The sequence below is a fragment of the Limulus polyphemus genome, unplaced genomic scaffold (assembly GCF_000517525.1).
Source record: "Limulus polyphemus unplaced genomic scaffold, Limulus_polyphemus-2.1.2 Scaffold0, whole genome shotgun sequence".
Classification (NCBI taxonomy): Eukaryota; Metazoa; Arthropoda; class Merostomata; order Xiphosura; family Limulidae; genus Limulus; species Limulus polyphemus.
This window is the reverse complement of record NW_013665610.1, coordinates 2,423,930-2,439,143: the sequence shown is the minus strand read 5'-3', so window position 1 is coordinate 2,439,143 and position 15,214 is coordinate 2,423,930. Positions and strand designations below refer to the sequence as shown.

General features: G+C 30.1%; 1 protein-coding gene across 1 annotated transcript in view; it reads left to right on the top strand.

The window, feature by feature from the left end:
• The window catches only part of LOC106463729 (aladin-like), a 41,207-nt gene extending 26,404 nt beyond the window's left edge, over nt 1–14,803 (top strand). Inside the window, exons 9-16 of the mRNA XM_013924161.2 lie at nt 1,285–1,405; nt 2,062–2,186; nt 3,966–4,211; nt 5,304–5,371; nt 7,335–7,398; nt 9,485–9,569; nt 10,278–10,450; nt 12,640–14,803. Coding sequence (XP_013779615.1) covers nt 1,285–1,405; nt 2,062–2,186; nt 3,966–4,211; nt 5,304–5,371; nt 7,335–7,398; nt 9,485–9,569; nt 10,278–10,445 — 877 coding nt within the window. The 3' untranslated portion in view covers nt 10,446–10,450; nt 12,640–14,803. The remainder of the gene's footprint in view (nt 1–1,284; nt 1,406–2,061; nt 2,187–3,965; nt 4,212–5,303; nt 5,372–7,334; nt 7,399–9,484; nt 9,570–10,277; nt 10,451–12,639) is intronic.
• The last annotated feature ends 411 nt before the right edge of the window (nt 14,804–15,214 follow it).

The window sequence follows — 15,214 nt, the reverse complement described above, 5'->3', positions numbered from 1 at the left end:
TATAGACATGAAATCCTAGTTAAAAATAAAAATGCTCATTTATTGTTTAGGTATATTTACAAATATTATTTTTGGGTCTTGTATATTACTTGAAACCATAAGGAGAGTACCTGATTATTAAAAATAGATAAAATTTGCATTTTATGGACGATACAGATTTTTTGGGATTTCAAAATAATGTACTAAAACATAAAAAGTAATAAGTTCAAATCTGGAACAAATATAAATATCATAATCATTTCTTATAAATACCATTTCCTAATGTAATTTTCCAAGTTATTAAAGATCATAATGCAAAATAACTAAATTTATCAAAAGTAACAGGCTTTATGTTTCTTAAACTACATGCATTTATGAAAGTCCTTATGAAGTTTCAAACATTTTCATCCACTAGTTTTATTGTTAGAATGGAATATAGCAAGACTTGCATTGGCTACTCAGAAAGTTAGTAGCCAGTGGTCATCGGCTTAAGTCAAACGGCATTTATGTGGGAGGTTATGAAATATTTAACTGGCACCTGCACTGATTCCCTGATGGGACCAATAACATAAAAGTACCAATAATGTTTTTATTTTTAATGCCATAGTAAAAAATGAAATAATTGGGGAAAGCTCTTTGTGTTCTAGCTAAATATGCCCTTTGTTATGTTATTCAGAGTTTTGGCCTTGAAATAGTTCATCTTTCACATCACTTGCTTTGTCAGTCCCAACATAAATGACCAAAATCAAGGTTGAATATTGAAACTAACATCATCCCCTAAGTTTGTATTCAAATTCAACTTTAGGTTTTGTTGGGATTGGGTTTTTTTTTCACTTGTTATATTATATCTTTGTAGTTTCATAGGTGATGAACTTAGGAATGGAAAGGAAAACAACTTAGAGGATAGAGGACTTAGTCACTCTGTAACAAAATATGTACAGGAGACCTCTAATGTCAACCAGCATTTCAGTGTGCTGATGTTATGCCATGTGTTTCTCAATCAAACTGACAACATTTTGAATTAGAAAAGGTTGATTTTATGTAGCAGTTTAAACAGGATGTAAATTATAAATTTGTTTATCAACTTAAGTATTGTTCCAATGTATAAGAATTATATAAAACATTAAGCACCTATTGAGAAGCTATTTTTTAAGATGTTTAAAATTTAAATTTTATACCACAAACTTATAAGTTAGTTAATTGTACTGAAGCTATAATAGTTGCACTGTTACAGGTGTGAGAATTAGTGACATTTGTGCAGTATGTGTTATTTATATTTCTTAAATAAATAACTGGTTTATATAGGCCATCATCAAGTTGTATCACATTTCTCCAGAGGAAAGGTCATGCTCCAGTGACTTCTGTTGCTTGGGAACCAGACGGATGTTTTTTGGTTTCTGCATCTGCTGCAGACACATCCATTCTGGTATGATCAGATTTTAAGGTTGTTTTTTTGTTCTGTTTGTTTTTAGTAACACATGTTTCAACTTAGTAACTAATGCAGAGTAATATTTTAAAATACAGGAAACCATTTAAGGTTATTTCTTCTTTTTTTTTCTGTGAGAGTTTCGCCAAAGGTTATTAAAGACTCTTCTGAAAAGTTAGAAATGTAAAACTGTGCTGTACTACACAGTTGGTCTATGGTCAATAAATTTTCCCCAAATATTTATTTACTTATTTTTTAAAGTCATCTTTGAATAGATTAGATTTGGCTTAATTAGTATAAAATTGCATTTCATTGATAGTAGTAAACTGGAAGATAATTCAAAACATTGAATAATTTGTCTTGTTTTTTGTAAGTTTATGGTATAGATTTATTAACCAACTGTTTCAAAAGTTCTATTGTCAGAGAAAATTTGTAGATTAATAGTAACAACTACAACATTAACTAAACAACTGTACTTATAATTGATTTTCTATTTCTCAAGGTAAATCAAAAAGTTATAGTATTGTGAAAAGATGTTTTTGTCAAATTGATTAAAACAGTTTTTGGTTTATCACTTATCATTCCTTTGATAGAAAGTTCTTACTCAACTTTCAAAAGACAAATGCTTTATACATATGTGATTTCTTTTTTAAAAGATATGGGATATCGGAGCAGAATCTTGCACACCCATGCGACGTGTTGGTGGTGGTGGTGTTTCATTCATTCGATGGTCTCCAGATTGTCAGAGACTTTTTGCTGCAACACCCTCTACACTATTCAGGTATTAGAGTCAATAAAACCAAAACAAGATGTTGTTGCTTAGGTGTGTAGTTTTTAGTGTTATAACCAATTTTTATATTTATAAACAATTTTACTGCAATATGGATTAAGAGTAATACAATTAATTAACAATTCAATGTTCAATATAATTTACAATTATAAGAAATAAAATATAATTTAAGTTTTCACCTTCACTGATTTTTCAGTGTTGGCATTTGACTTACTGCCTTTCCTTTAATTTTTCAGACCAAAATTAATTTACTACAGATAGCCTTTGTGTAACATATACAAATACCTGAAACAAACAAACTTGTTCAGAATTCTGAACATACAAGTGGTGTAGTTTTTTTACTTTGAACTGAATGTAGGTTTGAATGGAAAAGTATGGAAATAAGCTTTGTTTACTTATTCTAACAAAAAGAATATTCTCACAAAGTTTTTAATTATTCATTTTCTAATTTAGATTAAAATAAAATATACTCCAAAACATCCTGCCTTTGGTAAGTTTAAAATATCTTTTAACTTTATGCTATGTAATAAGTTTCAGAAGTTGAATATTAAATTATGTGTAACTAAATTTTGAATACTGGTTGTATTTCTAGTAATAGTCACATTCTTGTATCAAAACTGTGATTATATGAAATGTACTACTGAAAATACCCATTCAAGAACACAAGGAACAATGTTTATTACCTAAGCAGGCTTATGGTGCATTGGAGATTTTGTTTTGCATTTTTGATGTATGCCTTTCTTACTATATTATCAATTTGGCTTTTAGGAGAGTTTGAATCAAGAATACTTTTCTGTTGTCAGGAATAAGTGCTATAAACTAGTCAGTATTTATTTTAATGTTCTTGAAGACCACTGTTTCAAATAGTTTTCTTATGCACAAACTGTTTACAAAGGTTTGGTGCATACAAAATCAGCTAAAATCCTTTAATTATATAAAGTATAAAATTATTTATCCCTTTTCCTCCACTTTAGATTGTCTCTATAATATTACCTAGAAATAGCTTTGTTAATGCAGTTTTCTGAAACTTTTAGATAAGCATCTCGTATATCCCTACTACACTTTTATTACATCCATTCGCATAACTTTGAGATAATATTCCACCAATGAATTCCTCTCTTCATTGGTTAATTATGGCATTCTGATTCATATCAGTGTGCATGATACCTCAGAAGAAAGAAATAAGAATGTGTGTGTGTGTATATTACATGGAAATGTTACAAGTGTCACATAATGCACATACAAACAACTATGTTTCAGTCTAGGTTTTAACCCTCTCTATATGGGCTTTGTAATTTTGACCAACTTGCAACCACCTATTTTATTATTTCAGACACATACATAGATAGATACATATATACACACTATATCCATTACAGTAAGAATATTATTTTCATCACTTTGGTAGTGTAATCTGTCTGTGAGTCGAGAATTTCTAAAATATTTTTGGGAGTATTACAACTCATCTTTGTCAGAATCTAGTACATTTGTTGAGAGATCTTTATCCTTCAGAACTCTCTCAGAGATCTCTATTCAGTGTTCAACCTATTTCTGGTGTTTGTTACTAAATTTTGACAAAAGCTATCTGATTAATTAGAAAAGAAAACGTTTGTCATGCCATTTTCAGCTGTAAGTGAAATTTAATAACACTCTTGTCAGTTAGTGATTGCTCCACGTGTCTAACTATTATATATTTATTATATGTAATATTTTTTTTTGCCTGTCTGAAAAAGGTAGAAGTTACAAAATTCATTTTCATATCACAAACAGGATATGGGAGACACAAAGTTGGACTTGTGAACGTTGGTCTAATGTAATTGGGCATTGCCAAAATGCATGCTGGAGTCCTGATGGTAGTGTATTGTTGTTTACAACTTCAGAAGAACCACTGATTTACTCATTGCACTTTGGGTCAACTGAAAATATTAAACCTCATTCAGTAGCCGGATCCAAGTCTGCCATTCCTGTTGCTGATCTCACACCTGTGAGTGTGAGTGATGGATCAGAAACCATTAGGTATGGATTGAATTTATATTCATTCTCTTCTATAATGAGAAATTTGATATCTTTACTAATTATAAAAAACTATGAGAAAAAGATGCAATAAACATTTAAAAAAAATTAATTTTTAACCCTTTCACTGCAGCTGGGACACATATTTCCCAGTGCTCTGGGAAATATACATCCCAGCCGCAGTGAATGGGTTAATAGATTAAATTTCAAATATTTTTGATTAACTAATATTATTTAATGCACATTTCTAGTCATTTATATAATTTTTCCCATAAATCCTGAAGGTATTTATGATGGAGAGTATTTTTCATAGAAGTTAGACTAACTTCAGTTTAGACTGCTTCATTTCATTTGCCCACTTGGATTGTTCTTTTGAATTATCGTATTGAATGTAATATTATGACCACTTATTAGTTCCAAACTGGAAAGTATGTATATTCTAAAAAAAATGATATTTTTATTGTAGAAAAAGTTTTAACATATGTTTCTATTTAGAAAAACTGTTTCTAAAATACTGGAAAAGATAGGCTTATATAACAAGGTATTAAAAATGTGATATTTCTTTTTTTTTTCGTTGGTTTAACTCTTTCACTATAATGGTCATATAAATATTCCCACAAGAGCACTGTTCTGTAATCTTGGAATAAAGGATGATCCCCTCAAAGAGATTACCAGTTTCAGGGAAATAATGAAATTTCAAAATGCCTGTTTTTGTTTTTTTATTGTTTATAGAAAAATAAACCTGGCACAATGAGAGTTATCTATAAATGTGGCAATGAAATGTGGCAATTTGTTCTAAAAACTTTTATATAGTGAAAAAAATGTGATTTGATATTTTCGTAAAATTGGTTGAGGTACTGAGCTTTACAATATTGATATTTATTATTTTTCAGTAATGATAGAATTTTTTTTTTCAAGTACCACTATTTTTTGCAGTAACATGTCTACATGATTTGACTTTTAGTACTAGTTAGGATTTCTCCTTTTGTTGTACTTGCTATATAGTTTAATCTCTGAATAAAACATGATGGTTAATGTTCAGAACTCCAATTTCTATATAGAAGTATCTTAATTATGGTTTCGTGTTGTATTTAGAACTGGTGGTCGTGTCCACCAAATGGTGTGGGATGGTACAGGAGAGAGATTGGCTGTGTCGTTTGTGGGTAAGGAACTATGAATAGATTATTTATCTGATAAAAACTAAGTTTCAGAAGGAGTTAAAATAAATGTAAAGCATTTGAGTTAATGAAAAAACTTTGACTACAAATGCATATTAAACAAAAATTACACATTTTACAAGCATGGTACACTACAAGACAACATTTCTTACTATAAGTTTTTTTTTTGAGATGTATTTTGAACATATTATGCTAAAATACCTCATAAATAGAATTGTCATATATGACAACAAAAAAATACTTCTTTCCCATGGTGACTCAGCAGTAACTTAGTAAATTTATGGACTTAAAATGCTAAAATGCGATGTTTGATTCCCCACTGTAAGTAGAATGCATATACCTCATGTAGCTTTGCATTAAAGAAAAGGAGGATAATTTACATAGTGCTCACATTATGACCACATTGAACTATTCTTGGGTATAATCATAAATTATCTGTTTTATTTACAAGAATAATTTTATGAAATAAAATGCAATGCAATATAAAGCAATTTCATGAGACAATGTTTTGGATACATTTATGCCATTATGACTAAGTTATTATGGAACTAGTGCAAATACTGCATTAAACTTTATATGCATTGATGTAGGATGTGGTTGTTGGTGTTCAAATTTTCTGCGTCAAAGCTCTTTAAATTCAATTGTTGTGTCATTCAGGATAACTAAAAAAAGAAAATGACATATAAAACAAAATGACCATGACAGGACATAACTGTATACTATGCTGTTATGCAGCATGAATGTAACCATTGACTTGAAAACCTGGTTTCACATGTGTGCCTTGGCAAAATGTGATCACAAGCCTAACGATGGTATGTGCTGTCCTACTTTGTTGACAGAAGTTTTGTAATAGATTGTCTTGTGTATGGTTATAGCTGATATAATTAAATTGTATTTATTTTACTCTATCATGTTTATAAAAGCCACTTCTGTAATTCATTTAGAAATTAGCTACAACTGTTTCAGAAAGACAAATCCAAATCCCTATGCTTGTGTCTGGGTGAAGTCAACCATGAGGTACCATTATTTTCAAATTAGCAGGATTTTCTGTAAAGCTAAAAATAACTGCTAAAATAGTGACTTCAACAGATAAACAAGCTGAGAACCAGTAAAATTATGAACTTTATGTAACTTAAAAATACTAAACTATGATATAGTTAAATTATTTAAAAGCATACAGTCATAAAAGTACTCTGGCATAACAACTAAAAATTTAGAAATTTACTATCTGTGTTAGAAAGAAAGGGAGTTCTGACTAAAGGGTTGCAAGGAAGAAAATAATACCAATTTTCAGATGATATATTCTTTATTTTTGTTAGCTTTACAAATTTGAAAATATAAAACAAAAATGCAGCAAGCTAAATTTTTACAGTTTTGTCACATTACAGTATTAGAAAACTCACTATTTTAAAAGTATTTAAGCCAGAAATAAGCATCAAACATGTATATAAATTACAGATTTGTAGCTTTGTTTCTTATGATGACAAGTTTTTACTTACACATCAGGGAGTTCATATATTTCAATACACAAAATAAAAATTAGAATTGGGAGGGAGGGTAAAAAATCTAAATTAAGGATAGAAATTTAAATTTTTTTTTCCAAATTATTTACCTAAAACAAATGTTAATAATATATACACCAAAGTAAGGTTCTAAATTTCAACATTTAATTATAGTTTATTTTGTAGATGATTTGAGGGGTAAAGTCATACAGAACTTTTAAAAACTTGCTGTAATTTGCCCTCATAAAAGAAACAACAACAAAACAAGTTACTGGGCTGGAAAATATTAATGTTTCATTTTATCATTTGCAAAAACACATCTTTGCCCAGCTTTTTCAAATAATACAAACAAAAGGTTTAGGTTGTGCAATAAGAAATAAAATTTTATGATTTTTTTTTCTTTAATCTTATTGTAATGGAAAATGTCAATTTTTTTTCTTTTCTAGATAATCCTGAATTAATTGCTGTTTTTAGGACCCGTATCAAACCTTTATTAGAGCTAAGTCCTTGGTAAGTAGACCAAGAATCATAGTTAGGGGGGTTATGGTTTGAGACATACTGTGCTGAAGCAGATTTTATACATATTGTATGTTATAGTTTTTAACCCTTTGACTGTGGCTGCTTTAAACACACGTGGAATTTTTGTGATATGTACATTGTATACAGCACACTCGCATTCAACTGCTGGAAGCAGGCCATACCCTATATGGGAAATCAACAGTCAATGGGTTAATTGGATGATATATGACATGAGACTTTTTTGGTGTGTTTTTTCCCACAAAGTGTACTTTTCTTTTTCTTTTCATTCAAATTGTAACAGCTGAGAGTTGTGTATGTCTGGGGAAAAAAATATGGGTCATTAACTGGGTCGTGTTTGACAGACATGGCAGAACTGTTACTGTGATACTACTGGATGATTTATAAGTAAGCATTTCAAGCATGCAAAATTAACACAGTGAAGAAGCACAATTTCTCTTCATGAACCAATGCAATTTTTCAGTTTACCATAATCTAGTCTAAAGTAAGTGTATTTCTTCACTTTTAAGCTATATTAACTGCATAGTTGTTTTACGAAGTCTAAATTAACTACCTACTTCACCATAAGTGCTAACATATTACAGTTTTTCACACATAGAATTGAACCAGCAAACTTTTTGTTATATCATTTCGTGATAACTGGGGAACTTGAGGGGAAATTACTGGCAGCTAATAATAAGCTACCTCGAATTTATATAATTATTTATCTTAATTGAATGAACTATTAGATGGGCATGGCCTTTTTATTGTCAAAGTAGTTATAGGTAGCAAAGCTGTCCACATTTTTCACTTGTATATGCTCCCAAATGGTTCAGCGATAAGTCTGAGAGCTTAGAATGCTAAATATCAGCTTTCAATACCATGGTGGTTTGAGTACAGATAGCCCATTGTGTAGCTTTTTGCTTAACTACAGAAAAAACAAATATTTATATGCAAGAGTAATGTTTTGCTATAATATTACATTATCAGTAGTGTAAGATGTGTTGTTCACCATTACCACCAAAATCTCCCATGTCTATTTGAGTTCTTTCAAAAAGAATTTGTAATCATGTCTGGTTATTTTAGGGGCTCTACAACACAATTTTTATATGCACTTGTATTTGTGTTACTTAAGTATTTTTGAAGTGTTCTTTTTGCATCTTAGCAGAGATAAAATTAAAAAGAGTACACTTTCATTCTTTACATTGTGTCATGGATGAAAAATCAGAGCAAATAACTTGTGTAATTTTATGTCTCAACAAATGTGGTTTGTTCTTATGCAGATTTTATTTTGCTAATTATTACTTCATTCTTGAGACTGGGTAATGTATATACATTGTCTTATTATATTTAATGATTTTGAGAACTATAAATTAAAAAGAATATTAGATGCTTGGTAGAATATGTATAATTTTTTGTAGCCAAAGTTGAGATTTTACTGTATTTAATTTTATTTTTGTCTGCTTTATATTGAAGCATTTTTCCTATACTCGTGCAATATAAGTAACACAAATACTCTACGTTCTTCAAAAAATTAGAATTTTTCTTAAATAATGCCACAAAATTTCTAGACATTTTAATGAATTTTCATTGGTTCTTTTCTCTTTTCACTTTATTTAAAAACCTTATAATCCTTTTATATATAAAAATGTTTTGCAAGCATAGAAATAGTTTTACAGATTTTTTTAGGTATGTATTTGTAAAGCTAGCAATATTCAACCTATTCTTCATGTATACATGTTTATTGGGGTGATCTGTCCATGTATTATTCATTGTAAGCAAATTTTTGATTTGTTAGAATCAGAAAGACTATTCAATTAGTTATCTCAATGAATATTTTAAATAAGATTAAATATTTAAAACAATGGATATATTTACTGCTTTATTTGTGTAGTTTTTGAATGGTAACTAAACTGTAAATATACTGAAATAATATTCATATTGTTTCTTCGAGCACTTTGTATTTTAAGTGTGAGTTATTCTTATTGCATCTAATTTTTTATTGTTTGAAATTTTTTAATATGCAATATTTGCTTTAGAAAGATAAAATTCAAACAGATCTTTTCTTTGCTGTTTTTAGTGGATTTATCCGATCTCCAGAGAGAGAAACTCCTCAACTTCTCAGCTTCCACGGCAGCTTTGAAAGAGGTGCCTTGTTAACTGTGGTAATAATTTTATTGACTCCATAACCACATTGTCCAACAATATTGCAGACTTCGTTATTATGAGCTCTCTCAGACTTCAAGATAACATCATTATTAGTTTGCTTCAATAATATAAGGATACAAGTAGTTAAACTTCTCAAAAAATTGTGTTATGTAATTGTTTCATTTAGGTTTTACATATCTCTCTTGTACATTTAAATATGATAATACAGTATTAAGAAAAATATAAACCACATTTTAATTTTTGCAAGCCATAGGGTCAGCTACCTTTTAAAAAAGTTATGTTTATACCATGTAACATATGTCTATGAATATATATATATATATATATATATATAGTTAGATTCTCCATATGAAATGTAAGTTTATAATTGGTATATTGTTTAAACTTTTGTAATAAGCTCTAGTTACAACTTCAATATTAAAACTGTGTTTCACATGAGGTGCCAGAAGAAATAAGGCTGAACCATTTCAAACCTGCAGTCAAATATTTTGTATGCTGTTTAACTTGATTATTTTTTAAAGAAAGCATAAAATATATTAGGACATATATTACTGTGTACTAAGCATTTGTAATTCAGACACCACATACCAAAAGTAAAAGAAATAATGTCAAACTCACCCTGAAAAATGTTTTCATTCAGACTATTCTCACACAATTTGCTTACAAGTTGTGTTTATATATATAAATTTTTTTTTTCCTTGTAGTGCTGGAGTAGTGGAAAAATAAGCAACATTCCAATGTTGTTTGTACCAGTGAAAGCAGCAACAACTAATGGATTTTCATCTTTTCTTCATTCAACCCCCTTATACCATAGGGGAATAGGAGAAATGCCTCGTTCACCTTTTCTGTTTTCAAGTCCTGGTTCTTTGTAAGAAAGGTACACTCAGTACTTGATAAAATATGAAATATTGGGTCATCAATAAATTAATGTCACTTTTTATTAGATGAAAAAACATTTATTAAATGAAATAATCCCCATTTTTATCAATGATGCTTTTCCATCTCACAGTCAAGTTGTTAATGCCCTGATTAAAGAAATCACTTGGGTGTGAAGCAAAAAAGATCTCAATGTCCTTTTTAACACCTTCCAAATTTGATACGTTTTTTCCCATTAAGATAGTATTGCAGCAAACAAAAAAGATGGTAATCTGATGGTGGAGAATATGGTGACTGGGGAAGAACTTCCCAACCCAACTCCATAATCTTTGTTTTGCCTCAAACATGCCACATGTGATGTGGACATGCATTGTCATGGAGAAGAAGAACACCTTTCCGATTGACAAGTGAAAGACGTTTCTGATGAAGGGCTTGATTTAAACATTGCAGTTGCTGACTGTAGATCTCTGCATTGACAGTTCACTGTGGATTGAGGAGTTCGAAATGAATTACTCCTTTGATATCCCACCAAATGCAAAGCATCACTTTCTGCGGATGGAGTCCAGGTTGTGGGGTCGGAAGTGATTTTTTGTCTAGGATTGAGCCATTGTTTTTGGCATTTAATATTCGTATAGAGAATCCATTTTTTATCATCGGTGACAATTTTATCCAAAAATGGTTCACGCGCATTATGCGCCAGAAGAGATGAAGCAACATTCAGACGTTGGAAACGATGATCATCGGAAAGTTCGTGAGGCACCCAAGCATCTTCTTTATGGAGTTTTCCATATTCCTTAGATGTTTATGTATTATTTCATGAGAGACATGCAATTTCGGGCCCATTTCACGAGTGGGCCCGGCATGGCCAGGTGGATAAGGCGCTCGACTCGCAATCTGAGGGGCGCGGGTTTGAATTCTCGTCACACCAAACATGCTCACCCTTTCAGCCGTGGGGGCATTATAACGTGACGGTCAATCCCACTATTCGTTAGTAAAAGAGTAGCCCAAGAGTTGGCGGTGGATGGTGATAACTAGCTGCCTTCTCTCTGGTCTTACACTGCTAAATTAGGGACGGCTAGCGCAGATAGCCCTCGTGTAGCTTTGCGCGAAATTCAAAAACAAACAAATTTCACAAGTGTGTTGCCTTGAGTTAGACTCAACAAGCGTCTTCAGAGCATCAATATCAGTTCCAAAACATGACATTAATTTCTTGATGACCTAATACATCATTTTGTAGTTCAGTTTTGAATGTTTTATACCCATATGTGAATGCTTGATGATAATGCCCTCCAGCTCCAATACAAGGAATAGACCCATATAAATTTCAATGGGTTTATTATTTTTCCAATCTTAATTGAATTTTTGGTCCAAAATTGTGATTCTATAACAAATAAAATTTCTGAAATGAATTCTAGAGATAGAATTAAGAGATAAGATAAAGAAATAAAAGTGAAAAATAAACGTAATCTAAGTTGGTTATCAAACTGCTTATTTTATTGATAATTTTTGTTATACTTTTCCAGATATACTTTTTCATATATTAAACCCCACTGCATCAAAATAGGCCTAAATTGCTACCCTAATTGTAAACATTTTCTAGGGAAACATGCTCTCAAACCCTCCTAGTTCCCTAGTTACTATTGGCAGACACTTCTCACAGGCTTGATTCACTCCCAGCTTTGCTCATAACCATGCTTCACACCGTGATGTGTAGGTTTTTCATTATCAAGGTTCTAAATTGCAGTATTCATCACATTATTTTTCTGCCCTTCAAATTTTGGTATATCCTTATTACAGAATTTAGTATAACCAAAATTTAAATAGCAATTGGTTTCATATATATATATATATATATTTTTCTTGCTAGCTTTTTGTGTGTTTTGTTTTTATTTGTAATGTACAAACATAAAATTACACTTTAAAAGTTTTCATGCTACAGAATTTGTATGACTACATCTAATATAAAGTTTGAAAAGTTTTGTGTATAGAGAAAGGTACATTTATCTACTTTTATTTGTGGGAAGAAGAGGATAGAGATTGAGTATTTTACTTTTCCATATATATACAAAACTATTTTAAGTGGTGTGTGTTCTGTATTTATTGCATCTCTTTTTTTTTTTTCATGCACTGTGGCTAAAAACAGTTAAGTTTTGCAGATATATATATATATATATCATGTTCTTTTTTCAGATTACAAGGTTCTACAAAACATTTTGGATACAGTAAGGAATAAGATTGAAGTATGGTATTAAACAGACTTTTGGATATTTTAGAAATGGTTAAGACCAAGACTGAAGTATGGCATTAATAATATGTAAACTGGATTGAGAAGCTATATTTTTTCAGTGTTGTGGAACATGTACACTTCTGTGAATATGAGTGTTTTTTTTTTCTTTTCTTTTATTAATATAAACAGTGTTTGATTTGCTTAAAGCATGCTAAAAACTCTCCATATACAATTCTAACAAGATAACTATTTTTTGTACACTGGAAAACAAACTAAAAAGATTTGAATGAGCTTAGTGATTCAAAAAACTCAAAACTGTTTGTATAAACAGCACTGGTTACTAAATAACACAACCAATTAGATTATTTAGCTGGTATACATTAATATAATCTGTAAAAAAAAGCATCATGAAATAATTTATGCCACAATGATTCATCCTTTGGGTAGCAAATGCTTTTAAAATGCATGTAAACAAAATATTACAGTAACACTGTAGGCATTTAAACACTTGTCTCTTGTGTTACCTAATGTCCAGTTATCTTGTTGTTAGCAAACTGCTTCTGATGATGTCTTTCACTCATTACCAGACATGTCAGTTGAATTACAGTACATAAGAATGAAACATTATTCATATTTGTCATGTATGTTGAATGGTATATAAAGAATATTTGTAGTATTATTTTTAATAATTTGTCCATCTGAAAAAAAGGTTTGAACTTCACCACCTTTCTGGTCTGTATGTTACTTGTTGCTTATAATAGTCAAATAACAACAGTAACAGACCTGAAACAAAATTAATCAAACTCTTTTGATATAACATAATGCAGAATAAAAAAAAAAATTGCTTGCAAGATGTTGAAGATTAACAAGACTTGTTTGTGATTTAAAATGAAGTAGAGAACTCTTTGATTAATATCTTTATTTTACTTGTTTTCTGTTTCAAACTAATGAACTTAAAATAAGAAGTTACATTTTAAATTATTTAATTTTATAATGGTTACCTGTAACGGTTGAATGTGATGCAAATATCATGATTATCCTGTTGAAATTAGAGAATGTTTTAAGAAGTAAAAACGTCACTTTTCACAATGTTCCTTTATTATAGTCATAGATCTTTGACATAAGAAGATAAATTTTGCATGAAGTTAGTAATATTGGATACATCAGTTAAAAACATGAATTCATTATCTTGATTTCTATGCTTATTAAGTTTGAATAATGTTAGGTATATCAGTTTGTAAACCTGTCTTTACAGTCTTGCTTCTTACGTTTGTTTAATAAAAGAATGGGTTTTCTTCTTCTTTGTCTGCATTATGTATAATGTGTGATGTATTTGGTAAACTCGGCCTTTTTCAAATCAATATAGAATTTAATGTATTGGTTTTTAGTAAATATGAAAAGACTAGTTACCTTTGCCATCAACTGGTGTTATGTCATGAAATCTGTAAGATAAATTTTATTATTAAAGAAATTTAAAACCTGTACTAGGCTTTCTAGCCCTCTTCAGTTCTTATGTGAAAGTAGTTTTATTAAAATAAGAAAAAGAAATCGACTCATTTTTCAGGAAACGTAAGTTAATGATAAAGCGAAACATGAACGTGATAATAGGAAGCATTTATTAAACGTTTCGGAATCATCCAAATTCCATCATCATTAATTTAGAGGTACAAAACAAACAAACAAAATTTGTAATTACAACAGAAATATATACATTAAGTAAACAATTTGAATATATATAAGAAATTGAAAAATGTGGCACAAATGAAATAGTTAAAATAAGTTTAGATCAAGTGAAGACTGTGTATTATTTAAGGATGAAAGGAGAGTTTTTATGAATGTTTTTTTTTATTTATTATTATAAGAAGTTCAGTATCATGTTTGGCTGTTGAGAGAATTTTAAAGTTGAAGAGAGAAATCAGATGTCCTGTTCCTGTATTGTGCTGATAGATAGCGGAGTTGGGAGTGTTTGTAACCTTTCTTCCAGCTTTTATAGATATGCTCTTGTTTTCACATGCTCGTGTTCACAATCTCCGCATGTATATAAGTAGACGAGACGTGAACAATGGGCAGTCGTCAAACGATCTTTGGAGCGGATATTTTTTTTTAATAACTTTAACAATGTTTAATAAATGCTTTCTATTATCACATTTGTCTTGTTTTATCATTAAGGAAAAAGAAGCATATAAAATATTTTAAATAATTATAGAAACTGTGAAAAAAATGGATATAAAATACAAATGTTATGGTATTGCTTACCTGCTATTTTATGAAAATAAATTGAGCCCAGAATACATTAACTTATTGATAGTTTACACTGTGATTGGCTGTTCTTCAACCAATCAGACAGTGCCACACCAGCATGATGCCTGTAAAAGTACAGGCAGTTATACTCTTCCCAACAGTAGTATGATGAATGCACTCATGGTTCCCAGGATAAAAATGCATCTTGACAAATGTGTAAATCAGGTGAAGAGTACTCCATGTAAAAGGTTAAAAGAAAATACCATGTTTTAGTAGCAGCTGTATAGAACCATTGAA